The sequence below is a fragment of the Cynoglossus semilaevis genome, chromosome 14 (assembly GCF_000523025.1).
Source record: "Cynoglossus semilaevis isolate Cse_v1.0 chromosome 14, Cse_v1.0, whole genome shotgun sequence".
Taxonomy (NCBI): Eukaryota; Metazoa; Chordata; class Actinopteri; order Pleuronectiformes; family Cynoglossidae; genus Cynoglossus; species Cynoglossus semilaevis.
In genome coordinates this window covers 3,433,065-3,460,549 of record NC_024320.1, presented here as the reverse complement: position 1 = coordinate 3,460,549, position 27,485 = coordinate 3,433,065, and the positions used below count along the sequence as shown (strand labels likewise).

The window sequence follows — 27,485 nt, the reverse complement described above, 5'->3', positions numbered from 1 at the left end:
TAACAATCATAAACAATTTTTTGTTATCAAGATGAGTAGGCATATAAACTCTTTCTATTCAGGTTTTCAGTCACTTAGTGTAGGGGTTATGTACCAGAATGTTCCAGCAGCAAGTCAGAACTGAAACAAATCTGAAAATCTTAAACTCAGCAGTAAAATTATTAACATAGAGCTACATTACCAACCTTGCATTCTAACGCAGAGTTAGCACTGAGGCTAAAAATAGTCTCCTCTCCCTGTGAGCAGCTTTGACTGACTACATATAAATAGAGGAAGTGAAACGTTTGCTTTACTCTTGAATTTGTTTAACACCGCACACTGTAAGACAAGCCACATCATCAGAGGTTTCATGAAATGACTCTTTATTATCTCAGAAAGGCACTTTTTGTCAATGTTTGTTTCAGCTCCCAGCACTTGATTTGCATCATCTTCCAACAGGTCTGCTATTTACGATGCACTGTAATCTCACATTTAAAGCATGGCAAGAGTTCTTAGTATGACACATGTGGTATTGATATTACGGTGATAGTAAAATCTATTGTTAGAAAATAAAACTGAAATTGAAATGAATGTTTTCTATCTGCAAAAATCTTAAGTCATGGCATTTACTCAAATTTAGCCAAAACTTTGCACATTGCATGACTTACAACTAAAAATAAAATATTATATCATTGTGTTTTACTAGCAATCAGGAAATAATGAAAGCCATTTGAAGACTTTAGCTTGTTAGTTATGTTAAAATGATGGTTGCAGAGGTGACCAAGCCTTTGTTGTTGGACTAAAATCATGAATGGTAATCTACAGGGAAAGAAGTCTTTTCTCCGTCAATACATAAAGTCAATACACATTTTGAGTTTATGGGCTCATTGTTCAAAATCCATTTGAAATTAAGAATAGAAATTGTACACCACAGATAATTCCAGACAGAAAAATCTCAGGGGACTGGAATTTTACAATAAAAATAATGGTTGTTATGAGAATCTGTGCTATTTGAAACATTAGGAGACATTTTTACATGGCATCAACTTTCACAACAAAATTATTACTCTGATATAACATAATCCCACATTTGTAAGGGATTCTGAACTCACTTCTCCACCACAACAACAGATGGTAGTGTCAAATGTTATTTTAAACCCAGTGTCACTGCTGTTCATTTTTGTATTGACTCTGTCTTTGTGCCGCAAGCTTTAAATTGAATGTGAAACCATTACTTTTTTAAAACGCTTTAACCTTTTTAAATTGTAAGCACCATATTTACGTATTTCGCTGAACTACTGCACTAATCTTTCTAGAGATTGTTGAGCTCCAGAAGAGTTTGGTCCAACACCTGGTGCATGTCCAGGTTCTCCTCCTTGGCCTGGGCCAGATTGTCTGCAGAAGGAAACAAATTTGGGACAAGTGAGATATACTATAATTATTTTCATTTTCTGTTCAAACTTTACTAAGCCTTATCCTGCTATCCTAACTGAAGTGGCCTGAAGAAAACAACAGTTACCTGCTAATTCAAGTGCTGATATGACAGTTTGTCTGAGTCAGAGAGACACACACATATATATATAAAAGGCCATATGTTGCTCCCGAGCCGTAGGTTGTCCATGCCTGTCCTAGGTCAAAGATCCCAATTTGAGAAAAAGACAACTGGTACCATGTGGTCCACTACGTACCGAGCTCTCTTTCCTTAATGTTCTAATACTGTAACAATAGCATCTCATTCTATTCCATTAGCCTGGTTTCATCTTCTTGGATCACCTGCCATCAGGCTATTGTCTTTCTACTGCTGTGGTAACAAAGACATTTTCAGGATTACTGTGGTTCTGTCGTGTCTAAGATTGTCTCCAATATTTATGTTGGTAGTGTCTAAATCATGTTGCTTGGAAATACAAAGGTAAACTGAAAGCCCTCAGTAGTCATTTCTGCAGCTGTGAGGTGTTACTCACTAAAACGGGTCTCTGCGTCTCCAACAGCTTCATGTGGAACTGTGTCATTTAACCCTTAAAAGTGAACCATTCTGATGCTGCATTTTTAAACAAACTTGAATGAAATCCTGTTCTTCAACAGGTTTTGATCTAGAACCATCTGATTTTTTTCCCCCAAACTGTAAGAACATTTAAAAGAACTGTATTTCAGTCCTTAGACCGAATAAGGCTACAAAGAAGGAATTCTCGGATGGAAACACCACTGTAGAAGTGAGCATGCTGACATGGAGGAGATGGAGAAAAACAGTGTTGTTATTTTGTTTTCAACCAGCTTTCGTTTAAAAAACATGACTGTAGCCTCTGCTGTTCAACCACAAATGTTACTTTTAAATTAAACCCCGATTTAAAAAATGAAGAACTAACTCCGAAGCCATATGTGTCAAGTATAAAAAAAGTGTTACATTTGAATAGAGCTCTTCCTCTTATTTCTGAAATACCAAGCTGTCAAGGCTAAATAGGTTTTCTGAGACAACAGCATAAGTATAATCATAAATAACCTTTGCCAAACTGAAAATGTTATTTTTTCCATCTCGTTTCCTATGGTATCGCCGCTACAGGGAGAAGACAGACAAAACAAAATGGTATGTTTTTGAATCATAAAATGTCCCTTTGTCTCTGAACCTCTAGTTGTCACTAGTGTAAAGACAGGAAGACAGAAAGACAGAAATAAAGAAAACCAGAGGAGACAGAAAAGTCCACGGCGTTTTAATCCATTTAATACAGCAAGGACACGAGACTCCGCCCTCCGCAGAAACACAGACATACAACACAGTAGCTTACCGCAGGGTGGGCGGGGTCAGACTTTACATTTCTAGAATCTTCTGACCCACACTACCTCTGTGCAAAAAACACGAAACAACATAAACAACAGCTGCGAAACAGGAAGGAAGGACGGAAAAAAGGGAAGGCAGACAGGGAGTGAAGAGAGTGAGCGTCTACAGTGTGGTCATGTCGTTGAGAGCCAGGTCCAGCTCCTCGCTGAGAGCCTTGCCCTTCAGCTTCTGAGCGTACACCTCGTCTGGAGACACACACACACACACACAGAAAAATGACAGCAGAGTCAGAAAAGATGAAGAGAAAAAAAAAGAAAAAGGTTGAAAGGATGTGGTTCACACCTTGATGTCAGTGATGTCACATCACCTACTACCTACTGTACAGAATCATGCTCCAACCTGAGGTTAGGATTTGTCAGTCTACAACATTCTTTCACTTAAATAAACGCCGAATGTTTCTGTAAATGTCGTTATTTACGGCGGTAAAATAAATGGACACAGTCCAAAAGTGAAGCTTCAAGTTTAGGAAACTCAACAGATACTAGTTGGACAGGATGTCCTGGGGTGGCCAGGGATGACAGAATCTGAAGTTTCCCAGAAACAAGAGCAGTGCTGCCTAGATATAAATAAGAGCTAGAACAAACAAGGTTAAAAAACATTTCTATGGCAGAGCCATACTTCCATTAAATCTCTAAGTAATCTTTGTCATACATAAATAACCTGGAAGTTGTGCAATTACTACAGACTGTAAATGTGGCGTGCTTTAGGTTTGATGAGTGATATGTATTATTATTATTTTAGCAAACTCTTGATAATACACTAGTTGAATTTATTATGCTCATGCACTTTAAGGATTTCACTTTGAATTTGACACTCGATGACGTTGTTACATGTTGTCTTTGTTTGAGCTACTAAATAAAACACAAAGTTCACGGCAACACTTTGTTGTTGTGAATGTGTGTTCAACTTTTTCTTCAAGTATTTTTGTCTCCCACACCAATGTCCATAGAGAACATTATTGATTTTACATTTACAACACATTGTAGATCCATATTAAAAAGTACAACGTGCATGTCAGTATGTGTTTCATCATGTTATCTTGTAATACTCAATCTACAGCATCCACATCAGTAGTAAAGCTGTTAACAACAACAGTTTTTATTGGTTGAATGTCAATTCATGCTTTTGTGTTTTGACTTGTCTGACAGACTAGGTAACAGTACCGGAAGCTAGTGAGGAAGACTCTAAAAAAAAAAAACAGGGTATCTGAGGAAATTAGTGTTTAAAGCAGATGTGAAAAACATCTCACATCACTGACTTCATTTTCATTTCTTCATTTGCTTAACTTCTGCTCTTCCGCAAACATTATGTGCCAAGTTAACATCTTAGACAGAAGTGGTGAAAAAAAAGAAGCTAGACTTTATTTTGGAAGGCAACACGTTCTTTTAGAACATGGACATGTTTGTCGTTCAGTTTGACACTGTTGTTGAGTTAAAATGACGGAGAGTTAGTCCTGAAAGAACATCCCTTCAATCAGGGTATGATCACCTTCTGTATGTGTGGTCTGCCTTCAGTGTTTAGTGATAACAGTACTAGTGTTAGTAACAGTGGCAGCAGGATGTGGGTGAGAGTGGTGAACGACTGGTTATGTGATTGCATTCTTTACCTTCCAGATCGTCGATGGTCTTCTCCAGCTTGGCCACAGATCTTTCTGCAAACTCTGCACGGGTCTCAGCCTGCAACACAAAACCATGCAACACGTCAGACAAGTCAGCAGAGGAGGTGCTAATCTGTTTCCTCACGTGTCTCACCTCTTTCAGTTTCTCAGTAAGCACTCTGATTTCCTCTTCGTATTTGTCTTCCTTCTGTGAATACTGCAGCACAAGCACAGAACAACACCATCAGCACACAAGTGTGACCTGCTCACAGAGGTGAAAAAAAAAAAACAACACAACAATGCTGGCTGGAGACACACAGATACAGCCTCAGTGGTGAGTTCTTCAGATCCTACTCTACCTTCTCAGCCTGGGCCTCCAGTGACTTCAGGTTGTTGGTGACATTTTTCAACTCTTCTTCAAGGTCACCTGATTTACTGAAGGTCACGAGAAAGAGGGGAAACAGAAGAGGAAAAGAAAACAAAGGCAGCAGTTTGAAACAAAGAACCGAAGATGAAGAGGAGATCAAACCAACCCAGGGTCAGAAGGTCAAGTCAACATGTCTCTGTGGCTGAAGCCACACTTGGAAGCTGAGTTTATTCATGAAAAACAGCACTGTATCTGAAAACGAAGGATTTTAAAACCAATAACAACATCAAATGAGCAACAAAAACATAAACGTAGAAAATACTACAATTTTAATTCTCCTATCTACCTCCATTCCCATGTATTTTTTATTTATCTTTCCTTTTTTTATTTTCTGAATCTGAATCTCAGTGCCCCATGTGGTTCTTAAATATTAAAGCTAATTATCAAATGGAGTGTTATGATAAATTAGAAGATGTGCCACTGAGTCTAAGTGGTTTTGTATCCAGAAACAACAACAATCAGACTACTGCAGGCCTGAAATCAGCTTCAGAGACAGAGACATGTGACTCGAGTTCAGACAACACACAAGGTTAAAGCAGCACACAGGCATGAGTGCATCAGATCAAAGCACTCAGAAAACAAAATATGACACTATAAACTGAACAAAGATTGGAGACAACAACAATTTCCCCAACGTGTGGTCAATAACGTTTAATCTGATCTATCTTCTCTAATCTTAATATATAATAAGACATTTGCATTTTGAAATTTATTTTCTGCAGTACCCCATGAGGCCCCACTTTATGTTATTATGGTGTATAGTGTCAGTAATGGGTCGATATGACACATGATTTGAATAGATAAATGATTTTTAACCAATTCTGGATCTTAATACTTTGATTTTATTTTTTATTTTAAGATAACTTTTAGTCATTATTAGGGTGAGGGTGGGTGGTTTAAAAAAGTTACCAAAAAAAGATAACTTTTAGTCATTATTAGGGTGAGGTTTAAAAAAGTTACCAAAAAAAAAAAAAAAAAAGAAAGCTGAGAGTCTGTGAGGTCAGTACCTCTTCCTCTCCACACATCATGGCCTTCAAATTCTGGTCCATCAGTTTAAGCTCCTCCTCCAGATCCCTCCCATGTCTGCAGGGTTAGTCCAGCAGGGCGGCAGTAGTGAGGCAGTGGGCAAAGCAAGCAGTCGGTAAACATTTCACATTAACACATGCAGGCAGTAAGCGTGTGGTCAATCATGCGTTCAGTTAAAACACCAAACACACACGTGCAGTGTGTGTGAGAGATGAGTCTGTGAGAAATTAGATTAGAATTTGCATAAGTCAGGAAATGACTGGCTCCTTTTTTGTTTAAAATCAAAACAAAAGTTCTGGTTTGGCTGAATGCATTTGAAAAACATCTTCTTCTTTCTTAGATATATTATTTTATCTTTTTATCATAAAATGTGTACAATTATAAGCAACTTATAATAAAATAATTGTCTTTCATTAGAAAGTATGTTAGTAGAGGTTGTTTCTCCACTGACAGTGAATGTATAGCAACATATCGGCATTGCAAGCGGTCACATGACCTCAGCTGTAACATCATGAATAATACAGGTGCCAGTGTGAGCTTTCAGGATGCTGGTATTGACTTACGCCTCAGCCACCTCAGCTCGCTCCTCTGAACGCTCCAGGTCGCCCTCTAGGATCACCAGCTTACGTGCAACCTAAACACATTCAGTCAGTCAGTTAGTCTCAGGTTTTCATAATGGGGGATGTCAGGGTGTGTAAAACAGACGCACCTCTTCATATTTACGATCGGCCTCCTCAGCAATGTGTTTGGCCTCCTTCAGCTGCATCTCCTGGATCTCCATCTTCTCCTCGTCTTTTGTCGCTCTGTTCTCTATGACCTTCATACCTCTGCAAGAGCACAACAAAACTCAGGATTTCAAAAATCAATTTAACTATGGGAAAATCACAACCTTTTTTCATAAAAAACCCAATTTAACTATGGGAAAATCACAACCTTGATGTTTCATAAAAAAAAACCCCAAAACATCTGTACGCTCTGCTGTTTTATGTTGTCGACCTTCCAGTTCTCTTTACTTGCTTTGAATATATAACAAAAAAAGGAGGCTGCCTGAGGATATATTAATCGTTCACCCTTCCCAAAAAATTTGCACTGTACACTATGTGAGACATGTCTTATTGTGTTGTTCCCACTCACAGAAGATTCAAAAAACATCAATAAACATTGATGTTTTGTGAATCCAACCCATTATTCTTCACTGCCCCAAAGCCCAAGGATTACAGTTGGATCTAGTAGATGTTGTAAACGAAATACATAAACTATACCATCAGTAAATTGTAATTTCTCCAACAATTAAGCACAAAATCAAAGCTTCTCTTTGCAGCCAGTGAGATTAAGTAATTACTAGTACTGGTGACCCCCGGTGGTATAATCGGGTACTGCAGGTGGGTATTCAAAGGTCACTTCTGTTGCTGCTGCTTCCTCCCCTTACTCAGACAAGTGGTTTTGGAGCAGACAGTTTCTTTGGGTGGATGGACAGAAAGACTCCTCACCTCTCACTCTCATCTGCAGCTTTCTCTGCCTCCTCCAACTTCTGCAGTGCCGTGGCCAGTCTCTCCTGAGCTCTGTCCAACTCCTCCTCTACCAGCTGGATACGTCTGTTCAGAGAGGCCACCTCTGCCTCGGCCTGAGTTTCAACAAGAGCACAGAAGATCATGTACATCTAGTAACACTGACACCACGTTCAATAAACATTTTTAATCTCTTCAATTGGATTTTTTTTTTTCATTTTTCATTCGGCTAAAGGGGAAGAACCAGGGAACTACAGTCAGATATAACTACAGGTTTAAGACCAGATGCATCTTAAACTCTTCAACCAAAACACAGGCCTGTGCAGAAGACCTCAAACAAAAATGGAAGCAGTACTGTCGTTCAACTACTCAAATGTCTTTCCTTTAATCTGCCAGAGTAACGTAGATGTCCGGCCTATCAGACTTTATGCATTTTTAAATGAAAAAAGAGTAGAACAGATGGAACCTAAGGTTGAAGAGACTGGATTCAGACCAGAGCACTCCAGATTCTGGGCTTTAGGGTTAGATAAAGTGGCTTTAAAACGCAGCAGCACAATCTTTAGATTTTGTTTTCTAAATTGTTGTGATTATTAGTGAGATATCAGTGTGGCCTGCCTTTCAAGTACTTAATTCACCAACATTTCGTTGTATAATTTATAAATAAAGGATATAATTTAATAAAATATGCAAATGAATAAGCAGTAGATAGTGGATGTGTTACTAAATGAATATAAAAGAATGTCTCTTTTTTTGTTCGAAAATACACAGAAAGTTCTCATTCTCACTTTTTGAAAAACAAAAAACATGACCTGTGATACAGGTCATGTTAGCAAATGACAACTGCTTTTAAATTTAAACAAACTTTAAATATTCTTTTTTAATCCAGGCCTTTTTATTTATATAGTTACATACATAGGATAGCCTATTTTTAAGTCTGAATATTTAAAGTTCAAAGGGGTATAACACGGTCTTCTTCGTCTTTGGTTGTAGTTAGCTACCTTGCTAACTTATACATTTAATTAGTTCTACTTCCCGTGTAACATAGATTCATAACTTTAAAATATATATCTTTTTATTAATTAGCTCCGAGAGCAAGCTATAATAAATTGTTTGCTTTTCCCCTTCCAATTCCAACATTGGTAAACCTCATTCATAACTGCCCTTTCCCCGGTGTTTTCCGGTTATCGGGAGAGCGTTACCCTCTGGCGGGCCTGCCGTTCCGTGTCCGCCTCCTCCTGCAGCAGTTCGGCTCTCTCCTCCGCCTCGTACGTGGCCTGCTGCAGGGTCTGAATCTTCTTTCTTACCGAGTCTATAGAGTTGAAGGAGGCCATATTTTACCTGAAGCTCAGCTTCTATCTGCGGTATCGCTGCGGTATGTGTGCTGTTGTCAGGGCAACGCCAAAGTTCAAGAAGTAAAGTCACCGGGGGACCGTTGTTGTTTTTCAAAATAAAACCTATAATGCGTTATTTGACTAGCGCGACTATTGTTTTGAAAAGGAATGGAAGCGCACCGTTAGCGTCACAGTGAATGAGTATGTAGATAGGATACTATTCCAATAAAATAAAACAAAATGAAAAAGAAATCCATTTTTGAGTTTGCAGTCAGTTACTGGTTATGAATACTAGTTATAATTTTACTGTCCCCAAATCCTTTTTTCTTTATTTTTTTTATTTTTGTTAGTGACTGTCGCAACTAGTAGCTTTAGAAACTGCTGCCAAGGTTCCAGAGGTGATTCAATTCTTCCAAGAACAAACATTTACTCATGACAGTCTCAAGAGCACGGAGGACACAATAATTTTAACAGTACATAAGAAAATGATCTGGTCAACACCGTAAAAGGACAACAACATAAGTAAATAATGTTTTTTGAAAGACAGGAAGTAGCCTTCTGGACTTTTATTTTGAGAACTAGTGGCTAAATAAATAAAAAAATCTGTTAATATATTTAAATATTATATTTTAATTCTTTATCAATTTATATAAATGCACAAATATCCCCAAAACATGAAATCCAAACTCATTTCCAGGATTAAACTTCCAGCATTAATTGCAGGAACGGATTTTGAGGGGGTCGCCGCATTGACCCTCTGATATCATATATTCAAACTCCAGCTCAGGAACGGATTTTGAGGGGGTCGCCGCAGGACATTGACCCTTTGATATCATATATTCAAACTCCAGCTTTTTCTATTCCTGGCCCTGTCACTGAGCTTAGAATAAATTCATATACAGCAGATACTTTATTTTTCAATTTGTGAGGCCCCATTTCCATCTTTGCAATTACTGTTTGAACACATTATTAATGTTTTGAATTCCTTCCATACAGTCGTGTTCATGTGTCATAACTCAGCTCTGCTAAAATGGCCTCTGTGAGTTGGTTTTCGACTTGTTTAAAAACTTGCGATGACTAATAGTGGGAGTTTGTATGGACTCTGAATTTCCCTGAATGTTTGGTTTAAATCTGCTGATGACATCCACGGGCAGCTGTGCTCAGCACCAGCTACAGTAGCAGACTCCACCGAGCATAAACAAACATTTCTTTTCCATCTTTGGTAACATCGCTGTGTCCAGGATGTGTCCGTGTCCTCCCTACATCACTGTAACTGCCCGTGAATGCTATGTACGACTCAACGGCTGAGCCCTGAGCTCTGAGTTTGAAACTGAAGGTGAAGTAAACTCCAGTGTGGGCTCCTCAAATTTGTAAAACAAACTTTCTCGAAAGTGAAGAAACGTGGCTCTGTTGATACCAAAAGCCACAGGTTTTGCCATTTAGCTACCAATCAACTGTGTGTACCATACAGAATTTAAAATGGACCAACGGACACGTCCCATTACACCAGGGGTCTCAAACTCAAATGAGCTGAGTACCACTGCTGCCACTAGCATCAATGGTCAATACAAAAAACCCAAATCGTTTCAGTAGTTTTTGTTTAATATAAATGCTATATAATACTACATTGAAAAGAGCTGGTTCAGATATTTGTATTAGTTTGTATTTGTTTATTTTAATTTCCTGATGTGACGGCTTTGATTATTGTGTTTAACACAGGTAAATCTGAATGAAGATTTAAAGCATGAAGTACTCCGAAATTACAGATATTAACAGTGGATCAACTACTGAGTGGTAAAACGGATGATTTTCTCTATGGACTTCGGTGTTGTGATGCCCACAGCTAACATCCCTTTTCACTTCAGGATAAAGTGCAGCATGTCAGTTTCGCTTAGAGAGAGGCTGCCAATCATGTGGAGTCTCAACACGGGGGGCGCACAGTGTCCGGTCAGCTGCATGCAAATAGCTAACTATGTGTGAGTATGTCCTACAAGCACGCTTGAAAAAAACCCTAAACTATTCCTTTAATACATGATATCACGCAGTGCTGCAGTGTTCTTTTACTGCAGCCCACCTCAACATTAACACAGGCTGTGCTAATGAAGCAGCAGTATATTTACAGGCCGTATCTGCTGCAGGTGCCGACAGGTTTTATGATCTGTTGGTCGAATCTGATACCGCGCCGGTTTCATTTACCAGCGTCCTCTGCTGCCTCTGCTGCTGAGTTTTCATATGAACCGACACTGACGCCCTGCAGATCCAGCACCAGCCTGTAAGTGACACTGATCTGAAGGTCACCGCTGACGGCCTGACGTTTGACTGACTGGGGCATTTTTGGACTCAGATTAAGCAGTGATAATGATTTTTATTTTTATTATGATGGAGTTTTTTGGTGGTGGTGAGTGAACATGTGGCCCTGGTAATGGAAGGAATAGTACTTCAGTACTGTACTGCAGCATGTACTGCACTTGTGTTTTGCAGACTAGCTAAAGAAAATTTTTTTTTTTGCAGTGACAAAAATGCTAATAACAAAGAAAAACTGATTAAGCCATTTTCTGTATTACAAAGAAAAACTGATTAAGCCATTTTCATTGTTGCTGTATTTGTTATTATAATATATATTGTTTATTCTATTATTACTATTACTATTATTATATTTTATCATTTACACAGTTAGGTTTATTTGAGTCAGGTTTGTTAGAATTTAGCATTTTAGATTTTTGGTATTACAGCATTCTATTTCAGTTTCTTCTCCATACCTTATTTTACTGACTGCTTTCCTTACTCGAGTACATTAAAATATATAGGAGGGGAAATATTAGATACTTTGAGGCTTGTACTTGAGTACTTAAGGAAGACTTCAAATCTTACAGATATCTGTACTTCTACTCTAGTCTGGGTACTCTGGTCCCTTAGTATAAAACTCTGCTCACGTCTGTTGCTTTCTTCTCCGCCTGCTCCAGCTTCTCCTGGGCGTCCTTGAGTGACTCGGAGTATTTGTCCAGCTCATCTTCCACACCTTTGAGCTTCTTCTGCAGACCCAGCAGCTCCTCCTCGAGCTTCACACAGAGGAACAAAGAAGAACATGTCACAACAGCAGCCAGAAAGACAAAACCACACTTTCTTTGTACACAGATGAGAAAGATGGAGTGGGTGAAGATGAACTCCGGTGGAAAGTCAGTATCTAAAACTTACACTCTTTGGTACTAGTTTCAAAAGTCCTTCTAGATGGAGTATATTATGGATTCTGACCCTGGTGTTGGGCGATGACAGAGAATCTCTTTGCTTTTGATGAACATCTACCACTGGTTTGTCCTTCACCGTAAACACCTAGTACCAAAATGTTTCATAATCCTTCCATCTTCTCTAGCCAATGATCATTTTCATGGTCAACCATTCACACTCAGATTCACACCTATGATGTGTTTAGAGTGAACAATTAAACTCATCACCAATCCACGTGTTTTTGGGCTTTGGAGAAGGAACCTACAACCCCCACAAACACCAGGAGAACATTCAAATTCCATAAAGAAAGACCAAGAGCCGTAACCACGTTCTCCACTAGGTCTTGCAGACCATAATGATAAAGGGAAGTCTGATGTGACCTTCAGGATAATGTATAGTTTGCAACCGGACCTTTACTGTGAAGATCTAAAGAACAAGAACTGTCTAGTACTGATATCGGTGAAGCTAAACCTTAGCTAAAACATTATTTTGATATCAACGCTCGTGATTAAAAATGTTATGGTACTAGACATTTGAAGGTCGGCTGGACGTTCTACGGACGGTAACTTTGATACTGAACCTTGATAAAGGACTTTGATGGAAGACATTTTGATACTTCATATCAAAGAAGAACATTTTGTTTGGTACCATAACTTCTAGGTATCACGAATTCCTTTTCGAAATTGAAATTAATAATGTTCGGTCACTATATTTTAATGGTTTCATGACTTGTTTTTAAATAAACGATTACTTATTGGATTGGCTCGGAGAATCTTTGAATCCCTGACAAACTGAAATCACACGCCAGACCTTCTAAATCTGGGATCTTCTGACCACGACTGTTTCTTCTCCTCTCAGTGCTTCTGATTTTCCAGCGACTCATTTCCAAATAGAGTTATAGTCGCCGCGGCTTCATAACCTATAAAAAGACAATTGCACCAACGTGTCCTCAGGACAAATGTCCTTTCTGTCTCACTCATCTCCGTCTCTCTCTCTAAGTCTGTATCCATGTAAGGCCTCTGGGTCACAAATAGCCTTGGACCGTCCTGATTCTGATCCTGATCCTGATCCTCCTGTCAGCTCCGACAGCCTTGACTGTCTGTGTGAGCGCAGCAACAATTCAAAGAAGGCAGCGATCACAGAAATAGACCCCGAGCCCGGTCGGCACTGATGATGATGGCATTGTTGCAGAGCCGGGTCTGGATCCTCCTCCGGGAACAGAACTGAACACATGCTTTGAGGACAGTTGGTTTTCTATTCATAGCTGGATATTCGATCTCGTAAAATCACACAGAGGAGAGTCCGCGGGTCAGAGGGGAGGAAAATCCTCGTCGTCTTCAGCTCACAGCTGGAGACAGCGGAAGGCTGAGGTTCAGTGGACGGCTGCCAGGACTTTTTAATCCAGAATCTATTTTTTCCAAATAACAAGAATTGCTAAAGCTAACTAGCTTTCTTTTATGATAATGCTTATATCTTATATGCTTTATAAAAAATAACAATATATAAAAAATATATTGTTTTTTTTTTCCAATAAAAGTGGGTTGTGTTATATCTTATATGCTTTATAAAAAATAACAATGTATAAAAAATGTATTGTTGTCGTGGGGGCAGCAGTCGCCACCCAAATCACACTGCACCGTACCAACCCCCCTGAACCTTCCTGTGGGTGGTGGGTCCACTGGAAGGGGGTTGTGCCCATAGAAACTTAATTAAGATGAAGCCAAATTACTTAAATAAGATAATGATAGACTCATAAATTTATTTTTGAAATTGGTAATTAATTTAATGTGTGCGCAAATAGTGGTTTTTATAAAAGACTAAACGTTTACGCTCTGTGTTATATACTTTTACTGATATGGATTTTGATTCAAGTAAAAAATATTAACCTGAGTCATTAACCATAACCTGGTTATCAACACTTGATGATCACATGATGACTGATTTGGAAGCTTGTAATTAATGAAACGGGTTTATGAGAACTTAATTAATGACCCAGAATGACTTTGGTTTGTAGTAACATCTTTTTAAAGGCACACAAACACCTCCGGTTTAGTCATGTGTTAATGACACTTTCAGCACCATGTCAAGAATGAGGGCGGTGCGCCACGACGGGATAACAGGCTGACCTTTGACCTCTGAGGAACCTTCTCAAATGTTTTCCAAGAGTTTCCTCACAGTCAGAGGTCCTGAGTGTGTGTGTGTGTCCAGGTTTCTTCAGAGAAGACTTTTGGACCAAGTTTTAAGAAATGCACATATAAAATAAGATGTGTAGTTTATACTGACAGTGATTTACTTTAAAGTATAAATAAACTTTCAACTATCAAATCTTATTTTTTTTTTGTGTACATTCCTCCACCAGGTGGCGTCACATGTGCATTAACTTTGAGTGACAAGACAGAAAATATAATATTAAACTATTTTCAAGCTAAAGCGACTGAGCTCAGAAAGTCATGTTAAGTGTGTTTCTAAAGTTTACCTTAATTTTCATGTGTTTCTCCAGCAGGTGGCACAATACAAGAATTTTAATATCTTGAAAAGACAAATTTTAATTTAAAATCTTTAATATTCCTGATCTTTAAATTAGTTTAAAGATCGTCTTTAATATTCCTGATCTTTAAATTAGATAAAAGAAGATTAAATATTTCCTGTTTGCTGTTAAAGCGGAGTCAACTTCCTTAGCGTTATTTACCTAGTTAGACCTTAGCTCAATGTTAAAGTTCCGTCGTTATCAGTATTAACTTCTACTTTTAGATATTTAGATGTGACGACCATACATTTAAAGTCAACTTTTAGCAATGCTCACAACAGTTGTAGCTAAAATGTACTAGCTTTAGCATACTTAGAAATTGCTAAATACTGTATCATTGGAAACGTGGATGGCTCTGTTTTACTGAACTGTTTTATTTGTTATGTTTAAATTTGACATGCTTTGGGACTATGACTAACCAACCAGTTCAAAATACAGGATTGTGATGAATTTATGGAGCCAGGGAATAGACTTGTCAGATTTGCATTACGCTCACACTTCCCTGAAGCAATACATGAACCTTTCTGGTGAGGAGGAGGTGCTTTAATTTAACGACTTAAATGCTAACCTCGCAAACAAAGAGGATTTCTTCCTGCTGTTGTGCTAGCTCTTAAAAGCTAAACACAAATCATAGACAACAACCTAAATAGAAATGAAGCACTAAAAATAAAAATATAACAAGGTTCCTAACATCAAACCATGTGGGACCCCAATCGTTTTGGTTTAAACCCATGTTCCACAGATACGTGAAAATAATTTCAATTCTGACGCCTTAGATTAATGTAAACTAAATCTGACCAAGTATCATGTCCCTCATTGGTCGCTGTGGAGTAGTTTTGTGGGGGTGTTTTTGGATACATAGTTTGGCTCCACCTCTGAACCTAAGCCCCCTGCAAAGAGTGTTAGGGCCAAAAGAAAAACAAACAAACAAACAATAAAATAAAGTCGGTATGGGAATAAAGTCATGGATTTTGAAGAATAAAACAGTAATATTATTAAAGAAAGTCGTACATCAACAACAACAAAAAAAGATTTAAATTTGAGAAATACAGTTGTAGTATAGCTAACTGGTATCAAATGAGTAAAACAGCGCTGTATGTCGACGTGACGAGTTATGGAGAAAAAGAAAAGTAGACAACGGTTGAAATGCTTAAAAAACAAGAAGCATCACATTGTCATTAGCGTGAGATTGTGTCGAAAAACGTTTTTGAAGTCTATTTTGACAAAACGTAAATTGAAAGAGCAATAATAAGACATTATTCTTATAAATATACAACTTTGTTTAGTTGCTTGTTTGATTTAAAAAATCCTTATAAACCTTTCATATTCCGACAGTAAACGTTCGACTTTGCGATTTTAAATGTAAAACCTTTTGTTTAGTTGCTTGTTTGATTTAAAAAAATCTTAAAACTTTTCATGTTCCGACAGTAAACATTTGACTTTGCGATTTTAAATGTAAAACCTCGTCACATTATGAAAAAAACGTTTGTTGCCATATTTAAAAAAATGAATCTGATAAACTTAAGTTTTTTTTCTTGTAACATTCCAATTGTATTAAAGCATTTGTCCTGTGATATTCTGAACTTATACTCACACGTTTGTCTTAATTCAATGTAAACTTAGAAGCTTTTTTTCGTAAACCTCCATAATATTTCCTCGTAGATTTACATTACTCTAGAAAACGTGTTTTTCTTGTCACAATAGGAGTGTATTCTGATTAAATTAGGGCATTGTTCTTATGAAATTCCAACCCTAATAGTCATACACTTAAAGTCTGGACTTCTTTTTGTAATAGAACGAGTTCATTTTCACATACGAACAACTTTAATCCTTTAAGTAAGCGTGTGAATATTATTTTAAGATTTTTTTTTTTTCGATATGGCCCCAATACTCTTGTACTCTAAGTTGGAGAAGATGGAGGTGTAGAAATGACGAACTGTTATTGGAGTTGTTGGGGTGAGATACGACTTCACTGTATGAATTCTAGACTAGGAAGTAAGGAGATAGAGGTGGAGGAGGTGGAGGAGATAAGGAGATAAGGAGCACCTGGGCTGATGGAGGGACAGAGTAACCTCACCGACCTGTTTGCATTTGTCCTCAGCTCCCTTCTTGTCCACCTCCGCCTGTTCTGCTCGGTCCATAGCATTCTCCTTGTCCAGCTTCAGCATCTGCATCTTCTTCTTGATGGCCTCCATGGTTCCTGCTTGGTGTGGTTCTCAGCGGCAGCGGCGGTAACGGTGGTGGCGGGAGAGGCGGCTCGAGGTAACCGGTCACAGTCGGAGGGTCAGCGACTCGTGTGAGCGGCGCAAGGGCAGCGTGGAATAATAGAAGTCGAGGAGGACGGATGAGCACGACTCGGTCAACTTTTTTTTTTTTTCAACGCGTAGACGCGCGCGCGAGACTGTTATCCATATTTAGTCAGCGAGGAGGCGCGAACACGCGCACATATCCTCGGTAGGACTGAGCTAAGTGAAGAGTTCTGAACTTGTACCTTAAGCTCTTCAGTTAAAACTGGAACCTTGTTTGAAGTTTACATCGGAAAGGTCCGAAAAGACAAAAAGAAAAGAAAGAAAAGTAGACGCTGAGGCTGACGTAAAGACAATATTAGACATGAGTAAGTTATGTGGCGAAGATACAATCAGTGCCGGCTCTAGCCATTTTGATGCCCTAGATTGGACTATGGTTGAAGGCCACCTCAGCCCCTACACACCACCCAAAAAACGATTGGACAACACATACAGGTTTAATTATTCATAAGATACAACAACTTACAAATAAAACTAAAATAACAATAAATGTAGTTAAATGAAATAAAATATAGATAGATATCCAGCTAGCTAGCTAGCTAGCTATCTAGACAGATTTATAATAAGGTTTTACTTATTAAAAGTATAACTCAAAATTCAGCTTTGTAGTGTTGGTGGATTTTAAGACATTAACATGCATTTGTTTTTGTTTAAAAAAAACCCCATTATGTTCATACATTAACATTTTTGTCCAATTCAACAGGGAGTTAAATGTTAAGGGGACAAAAAAGACATCCACAGGTTAATGGTAAAACCAACTTTATTGAATATAAACCTCTATTACAGTGGCCAGTAGGTGCTGCTGTTGCGCACCAGAGTTACACTGCTACCGTCAGAAATGTGAACAAAAACCGATTTAAAAAAAAGTGATTACAGTCATTTTTGTTTATTGTTAAACATGTTTGGTTTGCTCAAAAAACAAGGATAACACAACAAGAGGTGAAAAGTGTGAACGTGTGTTTATATGAGGTTCGAATGAAGGAAGTGCAACAAGATACAAAGGTGTCAGATCTTTATAGTTTCTTTACGCATAAGGCACTTAATAAGCAGTGATATACTGTGACAAAGAGTGCGCATCGATTCTATCAAAACTCTGTTGTCATAATCAGACAGGAAGTCAGGTCCTGACGTCTCCCTGATTAACCAGAATCTGGAAAATAATCCTGTTCAATGACAAAATAATCCTGATTAACCAAGAGCTAACTCTAAACAAAATAGTTCTAGGTAACTATAAAGTAATCTGAATAAAAGTGAAGTAATCCCCAGATAGACAGGAAATACACACAACGCAACTGCTGCGTAAAAAAATGCTTTGTCCCCCAAAAATGGCCTGAAGTTAAATATATGGCTTTATCATTTTTTTCACTAATAATCTAATCTAAACTATTCTAATTTAATCTATTCTAATCTAATATAGTTTTATGCAATTCTGTAATCAAGTCTAATCCACTCCTACCAAATCTAATCCAATCGAATCCAGGCCTCAATACTGCAGCTGTTTAAATTATAAAACTAACAACACAAAAGAAAAATAACCCAAAAATGTTTATTCAGATATTACTGAACACACCATTAATACAGTTCATAGCTCAGATAAAAAAAAAATTCTCACCGTGATTTGTTCTGTCGCAAAGTTATTTTATATGTAATTTTCTTTTTCCAAGCTGAAGTCCGTTAACATACGAACATACGTACAAAACACACAGTCATCTGCATAGAGGGATTGCATTTCTCATGCACAGTTTGCATAGAAGCGTCAGTGAGGGCAGGAAGTACTGGCACGTCATTATGTAACGACAGAGGACAAAAACAAAAAAAAAAAGATATGTGTGATGATATGTTCATATTTAATTAATAGATTTAAAGGTTTGACATGAATATTTGTCAAAACTGCTTAATTTCAATATCATTGTCATTGCCTGCAGTTTGGGAAATTAAATAGACAAACAGACTAAAGCATCTGTGTGACGAGGAGTTCGTCTACTAGATGTTATGTGGAAGCTGTGGGAGGGTCCTGAGCGAGCGTCTACGCACACAAACACACACATGCACTCACACACACACACACACACACACACACACACACACGGTCTCTCTCTCTCTCTCTCTCTCACTCACTCTCACTGCTCAGGGCCTTCGTCCCTCAGCTCTAATGGCAGAAACTTGTACTGCTGCTTTCGGATCATGGCCAGCTTCTGTCTGGCCTCTTTCAGCTCCCGCTCTTTCCTTAGCATCTCCTCCTGAGCAGCGAGAATCTGAAATCATAACAGTCAAGTTCTTAGTCTCCTGTTCTTTTCCACTCTGAAGACAGGGTGATTCCAACAGCTCATGTAAAATAAGATCAGATCAGTAAATATTCTGTTCAGAATCTCCTGGACCCACCTGAGCGATGCCTCCCACCATCTTGGTCTTCACCACCACGTTCTGAGCGTCCTGTTCGTCAAAGGCTGCTTTCTGAGCTGCTTTCACCAGGTTATCAGATGCACGCTTCACAGCGTTTCCAGCAGCCTGTGAAGAAAGACAACCTACTCAATATTTTCAGATAAACCAGCCTTTTATATTCCCTTAGATTGAAATTGTTCTTCAATCAAACACCTCAATAATCGTCCTGGGACCATATTTGACAAACAGGTACGAGTGGGGTTGTCCGATATGAATTTTTTACCAATATGCTGATATTGTCCAAACACTTAATTTCCGATTCCGATATTAACCGATAGCGATATACGCAACAGCTGTTTCGGGTCAAAGGCAGAGGACACATTTCATAGTGTGCAGTGGTGTGCTGCACAATGACTGCACAATCACTTTTCACAAACTATTTTTAGGTCACATCATCTGGGGTGAAACCTAGGAATTGTGTAGCAGGCAATTATGGGATTTTTATTATCGGAGGAAAAACCGATAACGATTCTTACCTGTATCAGATAATTATGCTAATATCAGTTGGTCGATATTACTGAACATCCCTATATAAGGTTATTTTCATTTGCACATTTTCCGATACCGAGTACTGTCACCAATACTTAGTTCGGGTTACAATAAATATACATTTTTTTTCCTACCAAAAACCAGTATTAAATATAATACTAGTGGCAGTATTTGCTAATCATTTTGGCAATTAATAACTGCGGTGCACGGCGGTATTGGTTAGTAGCAAATTATCAGCCAAGAATGTGACAGACAAATGTGGACATAATGGTGTGTATTGGTGTTAAGAAGTACAGCAGTCACTGCAGGAGACAGAGGGACTGTTTCAGTTTGTCCTGAAGTTCCAGGAAAGGAAAAAAAAACGGAACCGTTCTTTTTACATTCAGGGTCTAAGGATATCTGTAAAAGGAAACAAGGAGCTGTTCCCTCTGACACACACACACAAACACACACACTGGATAACCAGGCTGCAGCAAATGAGAGTTTTGTCCTTTTGTGGCTCTGAGGGCTGAACTCAGACGATGAGAATGATTGGTCCACTGTGAGTTTATGTTTAGATGGAATGTGACTGTTAGGGCCAACAATGACACACACATACACATATTTTATTTTTATGGTTCGTGAGCACGTCATAGACACCCATCAATAGCTCCTTGTACCTGTGGTATTTGTCTGATCTAAATCCTTAACCTTATCTGACTGAAATCCTAATCCGAACTCCAAACTACATCTTGAACCCCAAAATACTCACTGCTTTAGCGGGGCCGTGCAAAAAGTCCCCACAGACACAGGCGTCCCAAAAACAGGACTTTTTACAATAAATTTCAAAATATGTCCTGTATTCTCGTAAATATAAGTTAGTTTTATTATATCTAAATTAGGGGTGTGCATTGGCAAGAATCTGGGCCGTGCAAAAAGTCCCCACAGACACAGCAGTCCCAAAAAAAGCACATTTTACAATAAAATATGTCCTGTATTCTCGTAAATATAAGTTTGTTTTATTACATCTAGGTTAGGGGTGTGCATTAGCAGGAATCTGATATGTATCACGATACAGGGTCAACCATATGATATATTGCATTGTACTGTGAGACGATTGGCACGACAATATATTGAGTTTTTTTAAGCAATTTAATTGTAGAAAAGCTGCCCGAGCACAGCTAACAGTAGCTAAGACAGCCCTTGAACAGAAACCAGAGCTAACGCTAGCTACAACAGCCCTGGTACAGACACCAGAGGTAACGTTAGCTACGACAGTCCCAGTAGGGACACAGAGCTATGCTATTACAGCAGTATATACTGTACATACTTGGCGTTGGTGAGTGAAAACAGTGACTTAAGCTGTTGATATCTTAATCGGGGTAGCTTATATTTGTAAACCAATTGTTAAATGGTTGGAATAGCATTTTCATTGTGTCACAGCTCCATCTTTCTGTTGTGTCACAGAGAGATTGTCTAACTGGGAGTGGCTCACAGAGGAGGCGGCGCTCACTCTACAGTCAGTGATGACCTAATGCAACTCGACTATAATAATCCTGAACTATCGCCTTCATTATTTTTGACCTGCTCTGTTGTTATTCTAGATTATTCCATTGGACGCAGGTGACCTAAACTGGGTGCAGGTTGCATCGTTTCCACTCAGAACATGCTGCCTTCAGGAACACTCACTTCTCCAAGCCGCACTTGGCTAAGCACATGCAGCAATTACAGCCTTAAAAAGCCTCTCTGCAGAGTGATGAGAACAAGTGCTGCAGCTGTAATCATAGATCAGGCAGTTAATGTTTCCAGCTCCTGGGAGGTGTGGGCGGACCCGTGGATGGTTTCCAGGGGGTCTGACATGAATGTATGGGAATTAGTGAGGTGGCAGCTGCAGGCCCAGAAGAGGAACACATAAGCCATTGCTGATTGGATCAGAGAATATGAGACGTCCCGGGCACGCTGATGTGTCCACGGGGAGCGTGCACGCTGACTTAAAGATGGTATTTTTGGGCAGATGAGAGCGACAAGAGATGCGTGAAGTTTCTGTGATGCCTTGTGTTGACCAGCATCAGTTACAGGGAAAGGTCAAAATGACATCCTCTCCATCAGTGAGCCTGAATGTACTGTGGAGTTTAAACAGAAGAAATGCCATACGTGGGTTAAGCTGTGTGGCGATGACATCATAATGATGTCATCACGGTGGACGACCCACCCAGATGTCACCCACTTATGTTGAGCTTTCATTGATAAGCTCATCCAGCTTCACTTCGGTTTTTTTACCAGACTGTATTTGGATGGTGAGAGTGGAGGTGGTGAAAGAACTGAGGGGCGGGGGTTATTAAAAGTGCAAAGACCAGCGAATCACTGTGTCATGATCTGTCAATTAGAACACATGCTGGTATTATGATAACCAAATATCTCAAATTAAGCCACTTTTGGCCACCAGTTTCAGAGTATTATATATTACCTGTCTGTAGGGTTTACAGAGACTAAAGACTATATCTATATCAGAGTATTATATATTACCTGTCTGTACAGTTTACAGAGACTAAAGACTAAAGACTAAATCTATTAATAACTGAATAGTGAATTGGTCCAATAAAAGTACTGGTCAGTGACTACTGCGCACCACTGTAGCTACATGTTTAACTTTATAATAAAGTATCGTGCTAGTAAAGTGTTTGTCCATGACACCTGTTAAGCTAACCAGTTACCCAGCCAAACCACAACTTGGACCACTCTTTTTGGTCTGCAAAGTGTGATGTCATTCCTATGTGTAACTCACGACTTCCCATGCGGGTGTTGTGCCCTATTCAATTCCATGTTTTTGGAAATGCAAAACTGAATCCATGGATTGGATTATAAAGAGCAGCAGCAGCAGATAGCTGTGCTAAACATAGAGCGCAGTAATCCTGATGTAGCAGCTCACCTGTAACTCTAAACACTCCACCACTAAGAATAGATGATAACAAAATCGTCAGCTGCTGCACAGGGACTGACATTATTGTTCCCGAGCTGCAGGTAGCGCTGCTCGCTGGCCTCAGGTCAGCTGTCGCACTGATGTGCAGTGGGATTATAGGGCTAAGTTTGGAGCAAAGAAAAATGGCTCGAGGCCAAACAGACTCTGTCACTGTGGCAACCCATTGCAGACCCTTCTTCTGAGACGGGGGAAAGACATAATGTTGCCTTGTGCAGAGTGAAGTAGTTGACACAACACCGATCGATCCATCTTGGTCAGGTATGTTAGGGAAAATGTCTTCCTAGGTAGGGCTGCTAGATGACATCCAGCACCAACACAGTTGTGTACTGTCAATCATCTGTGTATTCTTATACTTTTCCAACACAAGGCAACTAGGTTGCTGGTAAATCTGAGCTGCAGTGTGGCAACCGACATAACTTTGGATACAGAGCAGCAATCCAGCTTCTTCCTAGGACAACAAAAGCATCACTGTCCTTCAAGCAACTGCCTCTGGCTGACTTTTTTTTTTACTTTTCATGTCAAAGTTGTTCTCATTCATACACATACTTAATTTCTCGGCCTCGTTGGTACTTTGGTAAAACTTCCCAGACTTCACTTAAAAATGCAAGCGGACCTTTTTTTCTAACGTGACGTCGGACTAGCATTAGTTGCAGCCATGCTTCAGATAGACAGGGGGCAGCACTGACCTGGAGCCTCTTCATGGTCTGCGAGTTGTGGTCAGCCTTGACCTTACAGGCGACCAGCAGCTGAGCGGTGGACGCGGCCACCTGCTTGGCTGACGAGATGAGCTTCTCCTCGCTGGCGTGTCCCTGTACTGCGGAGTTGGCCGCCTCGCACAGGTTGTTGGTGGCTGCCGCGACCATTCGAGCCTGAGGACACAAAGATGATGCAGGTGAGCAGATGTCATTGATAACTTAGCATACTTCCCCAGAGCGAGAAGGACTTACGGCTGAGATCAGACCCTGAGACCACTGTCCATCATCGGCTGCATTGGCCGGGATGGCGCCCACCTGAAACAGAAACAGCGGGCGGTCAGTGTAGGATATAAACTTTGATACAGAAAAAAATATTTTTGGTTACATATGATTTCTTATTAAAGATAATTCTTACTTTTTCATTTTTCATTTTACCATTAACAGATGATAACTGTGTCTTAAATGAAGCTGTATTATGTTATAATGTTTATTATTTTTATCATGGATAATTTAAAAAAATAACATGAACACAGGGACACATGTGATTGTGCTTTTTAGAACTTGTAAAAGAAGTACCTTTTACTATTTCAAAAAATGGTATTTTTTAGGGTTCTCCCATTATTTGGCCTTCCCTTGTTTGAAGACGTACCTTCCCTTGAGCCACCAGCTCCCTCTGAGCGGCTGAAGCTGCTTTGACCAGAGCACTAGTAGCGGCAGCGATGGACTTGGCCGCCTCCAGAATCTGCTCCTCGAAGTTCAGGCTCTCGTCTGCTTCCTGTTTTACGAGAGGAAACGGGAAACCATTTGTCAACACTTGCGATGTATGGCATTTTCAAACCGATCAAGGCTTTATTGAAATATTCAAATGTCAACAGGGAAACATCTGTCTGTGGGGGGGGGGCTCAGGGGAGGAGCACGCCGTGACCTCAGGCCGAGGTCAACAACCTCTGTGAGATTCTGTGTCTCAGTGAAAACGTTTGCTGACCTTGGGTTTGGTTCTGGGCCTCAGCTGCTCCAGTTTCTTGGCAGCAGCTTCAATGGCCGCGGCCGCTCCCAGCAGCTCGTTCTCTGCAATGACAGTGGGGTCCTCGGGGTCCACCCACTCGGTGCCTGCAACACACAACAACAGCAAACGCTTGGTTTAGGAAAGTCCTGACATCTGATCTCATGCTTTCTCTCCCAAGAGTTTTACAAGCCCGAACATGGCTGACCACAAATGTTGGACCTCCGAAATACGTGCCGTTTCAAAGTGCTAACTGAAGTTTATACAAAATAACACAATAACTGACAAGTTATGTCAGTACTTAGTTGAGGGAAACAGTCATTAATCTCTTATGACGGACAATATTTTAGGGGCAAAAAAGTATATATATATATTTCAGTTTCATTTTCCTACAAAAACAATTCAAATCAATATAAATGCACATACAAAACGATGTCCAACAACAGGCCATAAAAACAAACAAATATTGAGACGCCGTGAGACTCTTTCAGTCCTGAATTGGTTATAGGTCAAGGAGGACATGGGAGACACGTTGACTTTTTGTCAGTACCTCATAAATCCACACTTCCTAAAACCCATGTAATATATATACCCTCATAAATCCACACTTCCTAAAACCCTAGTCTAGCATGTAATATATATACTGTATAATAAAGGTATATATACACGATGGACAAACCATAAACCCCCTAATGTATCGGGTAAACTTGTCATAAATATTCCATATCCTCTGTCATAAGGCGGCGATCTCAGCGCCATGTTTTCGCCGCCTCTGCCAATAAACAACCTTTGACTTTCATGAATTGTCCACCTCAGCTCTTCCCAGACCCAGGCGACGAGATGGAACGTCTGGAGCATTCCAATTTGATATCCGTGACTAGGATGCTGAACATTAATCACAGCTCTCTCAGTCTCTCTGTGACTGCACTGTTCGTCCACAAATATGCAGGCAGTGGGATATAGTGGCAGCTCGTGTCCAAACCTGGAGGGGATTATTTTGTGCATGTGTGTTGAGAGGGGAGTTAATTAGTGTTCCGAAGCTCTGAGGTCGACTTTTCCAATGTTTGACTAGTGGAAGCAACATTTATTGAATTACTCTGGGTTCTGCAGGACTCCTATGCAGGGTGTGTGTGTGTGTGTGTGTGTGGGCGTGTGTGTAACTGGAGAGCTCTGGCTCTTCATTCACACCTGGTATGAACATCGAGTGTTCAGTTCTGGGTTCAGGTGTGAACACATTGAGAACTTGTATAAGATCCAGTCACTCGGACCTCAGCAGGGGGCGATGTCTCCGGTGACACCTGTGTGACCTTTGTTGGACTCAAGGACTAACTTAAAGTCCTTTGGTAGAGCAGCTGGTTTTCTTGATTCGATTCATTATTATTATTTTTTTCTCTATAAATGAGCAGATCAAATTAACATTGTGGAATACTGATACAGACCATGAATTCATAACCGTCCATAAAGACCATAAATGTTACTTACATTCAAACAATGGACTGATGACTAAGAGGTTTTTCACACACCCAAACAGACACCGACTTCAGTGTCTGGAGCCACAGACTACATTCATTTCTATATACAGTCTAGAAGCTGTCAACAAACTGTTAGAAAGTTGCTGGGGAAAAGGTCAAAGGTTAAAATACCTTTCATGGCCTCTGCAGCCTGGATGAGCTCAGTGACGGAGCCAGCCACTCGTTTGGAGTAATTGGCTAAGTGCTGCTTCAGGTCATGAGTTGGTTTCTGGATGACCTGAGGTAGAAATAAAAATTTTAAAAAAATTAACCTGATCATTCACCTTATTTGTCAACACTTGAGTCAAACAGAGGGTCCACATAATTTAATACTGTACTGTAACAGAGTGATTCTTTACACAGCTAAAACATTAGACCAAAGCTGATGAGAGAATATCTAAATAAAATAATTGGTATTTGATTTGTCGGTGCTCAGCTGAGCTTCAGCTGGCGTCCTCATAGTGCCCGAGGCAGGCAGTGGGCAACAGGTGCAGCACTCAGCCTTCACATGGCTCATGTTTTTGTTTTTTTCAGATGTTAAGTCATGAAAAGAGAGAGAGAGTCGTCACTGTGTTGGTATGTCTGTGAGCCAAACACAAACGCACCAATGATGTGACGTTTGAATGATCTTCATTTGTCACCAACACACAGCCTCACGTGTCAGTCCAAGTCGACCACACATTACATTTCTAAAAGTGACAATGGTCGAGTTTGGCAATAGGAATTGATTTGCAATAAGTAGGATATGAGCTATAAAAGTAATTCAATAAGATGACTTCACTGTGTGTTACTGTGTTTGAGTGGATGTCACCTTCTCATCTTCCTTACAGCACTAAAGTGAAATGTTAATAAGGATCAAATGCAACTCTTTGTGTTATGTCCCTGGTGCAATGCCCATTGGGATTCACTTGCTTTCAGATAGTTCAGGCATGGGCAACCAACAACTGTGGGTCTGGTTACGACCCATTTGGCTTTTTAATGCGGTCCACCAAACTTGTTCAAATGATATAAATAGTTTATATTATCATCATACATCTGTCATTTCCCTGCAATGCCCAAATCCCGCCGGTAGAGGGTGTAGAAAACGCTTAAAGCATTTTAGCCTTTATGCATAATTTTTACATGTACCCGGCTCCTGTGTCAACTGTAGGACCCATTGTGGTCCACCAGTCAAAATATTTGCCCACGCCTGAGATAGTTAGTTTAAACAAGTTGGAAAAGAGTTGTTAATTTAATATAAAAAAACAGATTAATGAAACCAAACACACACAGTTGGATTACAAGTATACAGTTGTAGGGTTAAAGAACATTAAAAGATCACACACTGGTCACTGCAGGTCACTTGTGCTGCGTACTCACCGGCTTGCACCGACATCAGTGAGTCACAATTTAAAGAACAGTGATAGAGCGACAGGAGAAATAGAAGAAGAGGTCATCAAGTAAGATGACAGCTGACATAACAGAATGTGTTCAGTGTTTAGTCCACACTCAAACATCAGCACCACTCAGGTCTATGGTCTTACCACCAACACGTGCTCCAACAGACCCAGGTACCCAGTGGCACATTCGCTGCCGTAGTGCAGAGCTCTCTGCGGAACCTCTTTGCTGACCTCTGGGTGGTTGGCAG

The 27,485-nt window shown here is 39.7% G+C and overlaps 2 protein-coding genes and 1 long non-coding RNA gene across 12 annotated transcripts in view; 1 reads left to right on the top strand and 2 right to left on the bottom strand.

Moving 5' to 3' along the window:
- Positions 1 to 341: 341 nt before the first annotated feature.
- LOC103389160 (tropomyosin beta chain) lies at positions 342 to 16,836 on the bottom strand. 8 transcript variants are annotated; one of them, XM_008324464.3, is made up of 9 exons: positions 16,535 to 16,835; positions 11,635 to 11,760; positions 7,353 to 7,486; positions 6,572 to 6,689; positions 6,426 to 6,496; positions 5,844 to 5,919; positions 4,564 to 4,626; positions 4,419 to 4,488; positions 342 to 1,374 (listed from the first exon to the last, which is right to left on the bottom strand). In XM_008324464.3, exons 1-9 carry the CDS (start codon positions 16,646 to 16,648, stop codon positions 1,292 to 1,294), a joined length of 855 nt encoding a protein of 284 aa, XP_008322686.1. In that variant the 5' UTR covers positions 16,649 to 16,835; the 3' UTR covers positions 342 to 1,291. The 8 variants fall into 8 exon arrangements, with proteins under 8 accessions (XP_008322686.1, XP_008322684.1, XP_016894423.1 ...); XM_008324462.3 differs by lacking the exon at positions 5,844 to 5,919 and adding an exon at positions 4,769 to 4,844 and having other exon boundaries at positions 16,535 to 16,825; XM_008324463.3 differs by lacking the exon at positions 342 to 1,374 and adding an exon at positions 2,679 to 2,997 and having other exon boundaries at positions 16,535 to 16,836.
- LOC112488096 (uncharacterized) lies at positions 3,046 to 4,686 on the top strand. Its single transcript, XR_003051834.1, has 2 exons — positions 3,046 to 4,534; positions 4,633 to 4,686. It is a non-coding gene; the product is annotated as an uncharacterized LOC112488096 (long non-coding RNA).
- Positions 16,837 to 17,501: 665 nt separating the features above from the next.
- The window catches only part of tln1 (talin 1), a 43,798-nt gene continuing 33,814 nt past the window's right edge, over positions 17,502 to 27,485 (bottom strand). For 2 of the 3 annotated variants that reach the window (XM_008324459.3, XM_008324460.3), the window contains 8 exons: positions 27,382 to 27,468; positions 25,991 to 26,096; positions 24,330 to 24,454; positions 23,994 to 24,119; positions 23,597 to 23,659; positions 23,336 to 23,518; positions 19,142 to 19,267; positions 17,502 to 19,014 (listed from right to left, as the gene is read on the bottom strand). In XM_008324459.3, coding sequence (XP_008322681.1) covers positions 18,880 to 19,014; positions 19,142 to 19,267; positions 23,336 to 23,518; positions 23,597 to 23,659; positions 23,994 to 24,119; positions 24,330 to 24,454; positions 25,991 to 26,096; positions 27,382 to 27,468 — 951 coding nt within the window. In that variant the 3' untranslated portion in view covers positions 17,502 to 18,879. The remainder of the gene's footprint in view (positions 19,015 to 19,141; positions 19,268 to 23,335; positions 23,519 to 23,596; positions 23,660 to 23,993; positions 24,120 to 24,329; positions 24,455 to 25,990; positions 26,097 to 27,381; positions 27,469 to 27,485) is intronic. The other variant, XM_025062709.1, reaches the window with a different exon arrangement.

Bases quoted from the DNA above. Each gene is read 5' to 3' on its own strand.
- LOC103389160 (XM_008324463.3), bottom strand. From the start codon at position 16,648: ATGGAGGCCATCAAGAAGAAGATGCAGATGCTGAAGCTGGACAAGGAG. The intron at 11,761-16,534 runs GTCGGTGAGGTT...CTCTGTGTGAAG, and splicing joins CTGAGGACAAATGCAAACAG to CTCGAGGAGGAGCTGCTGGG. The intron at 5,920-6,425 runs GTAAGTCAATAC...CTAACCCTGCAG, and splicing joins CGAGCTGAGGTGGCTGAGGC to ACATGGGAGGGATCTGGAGG.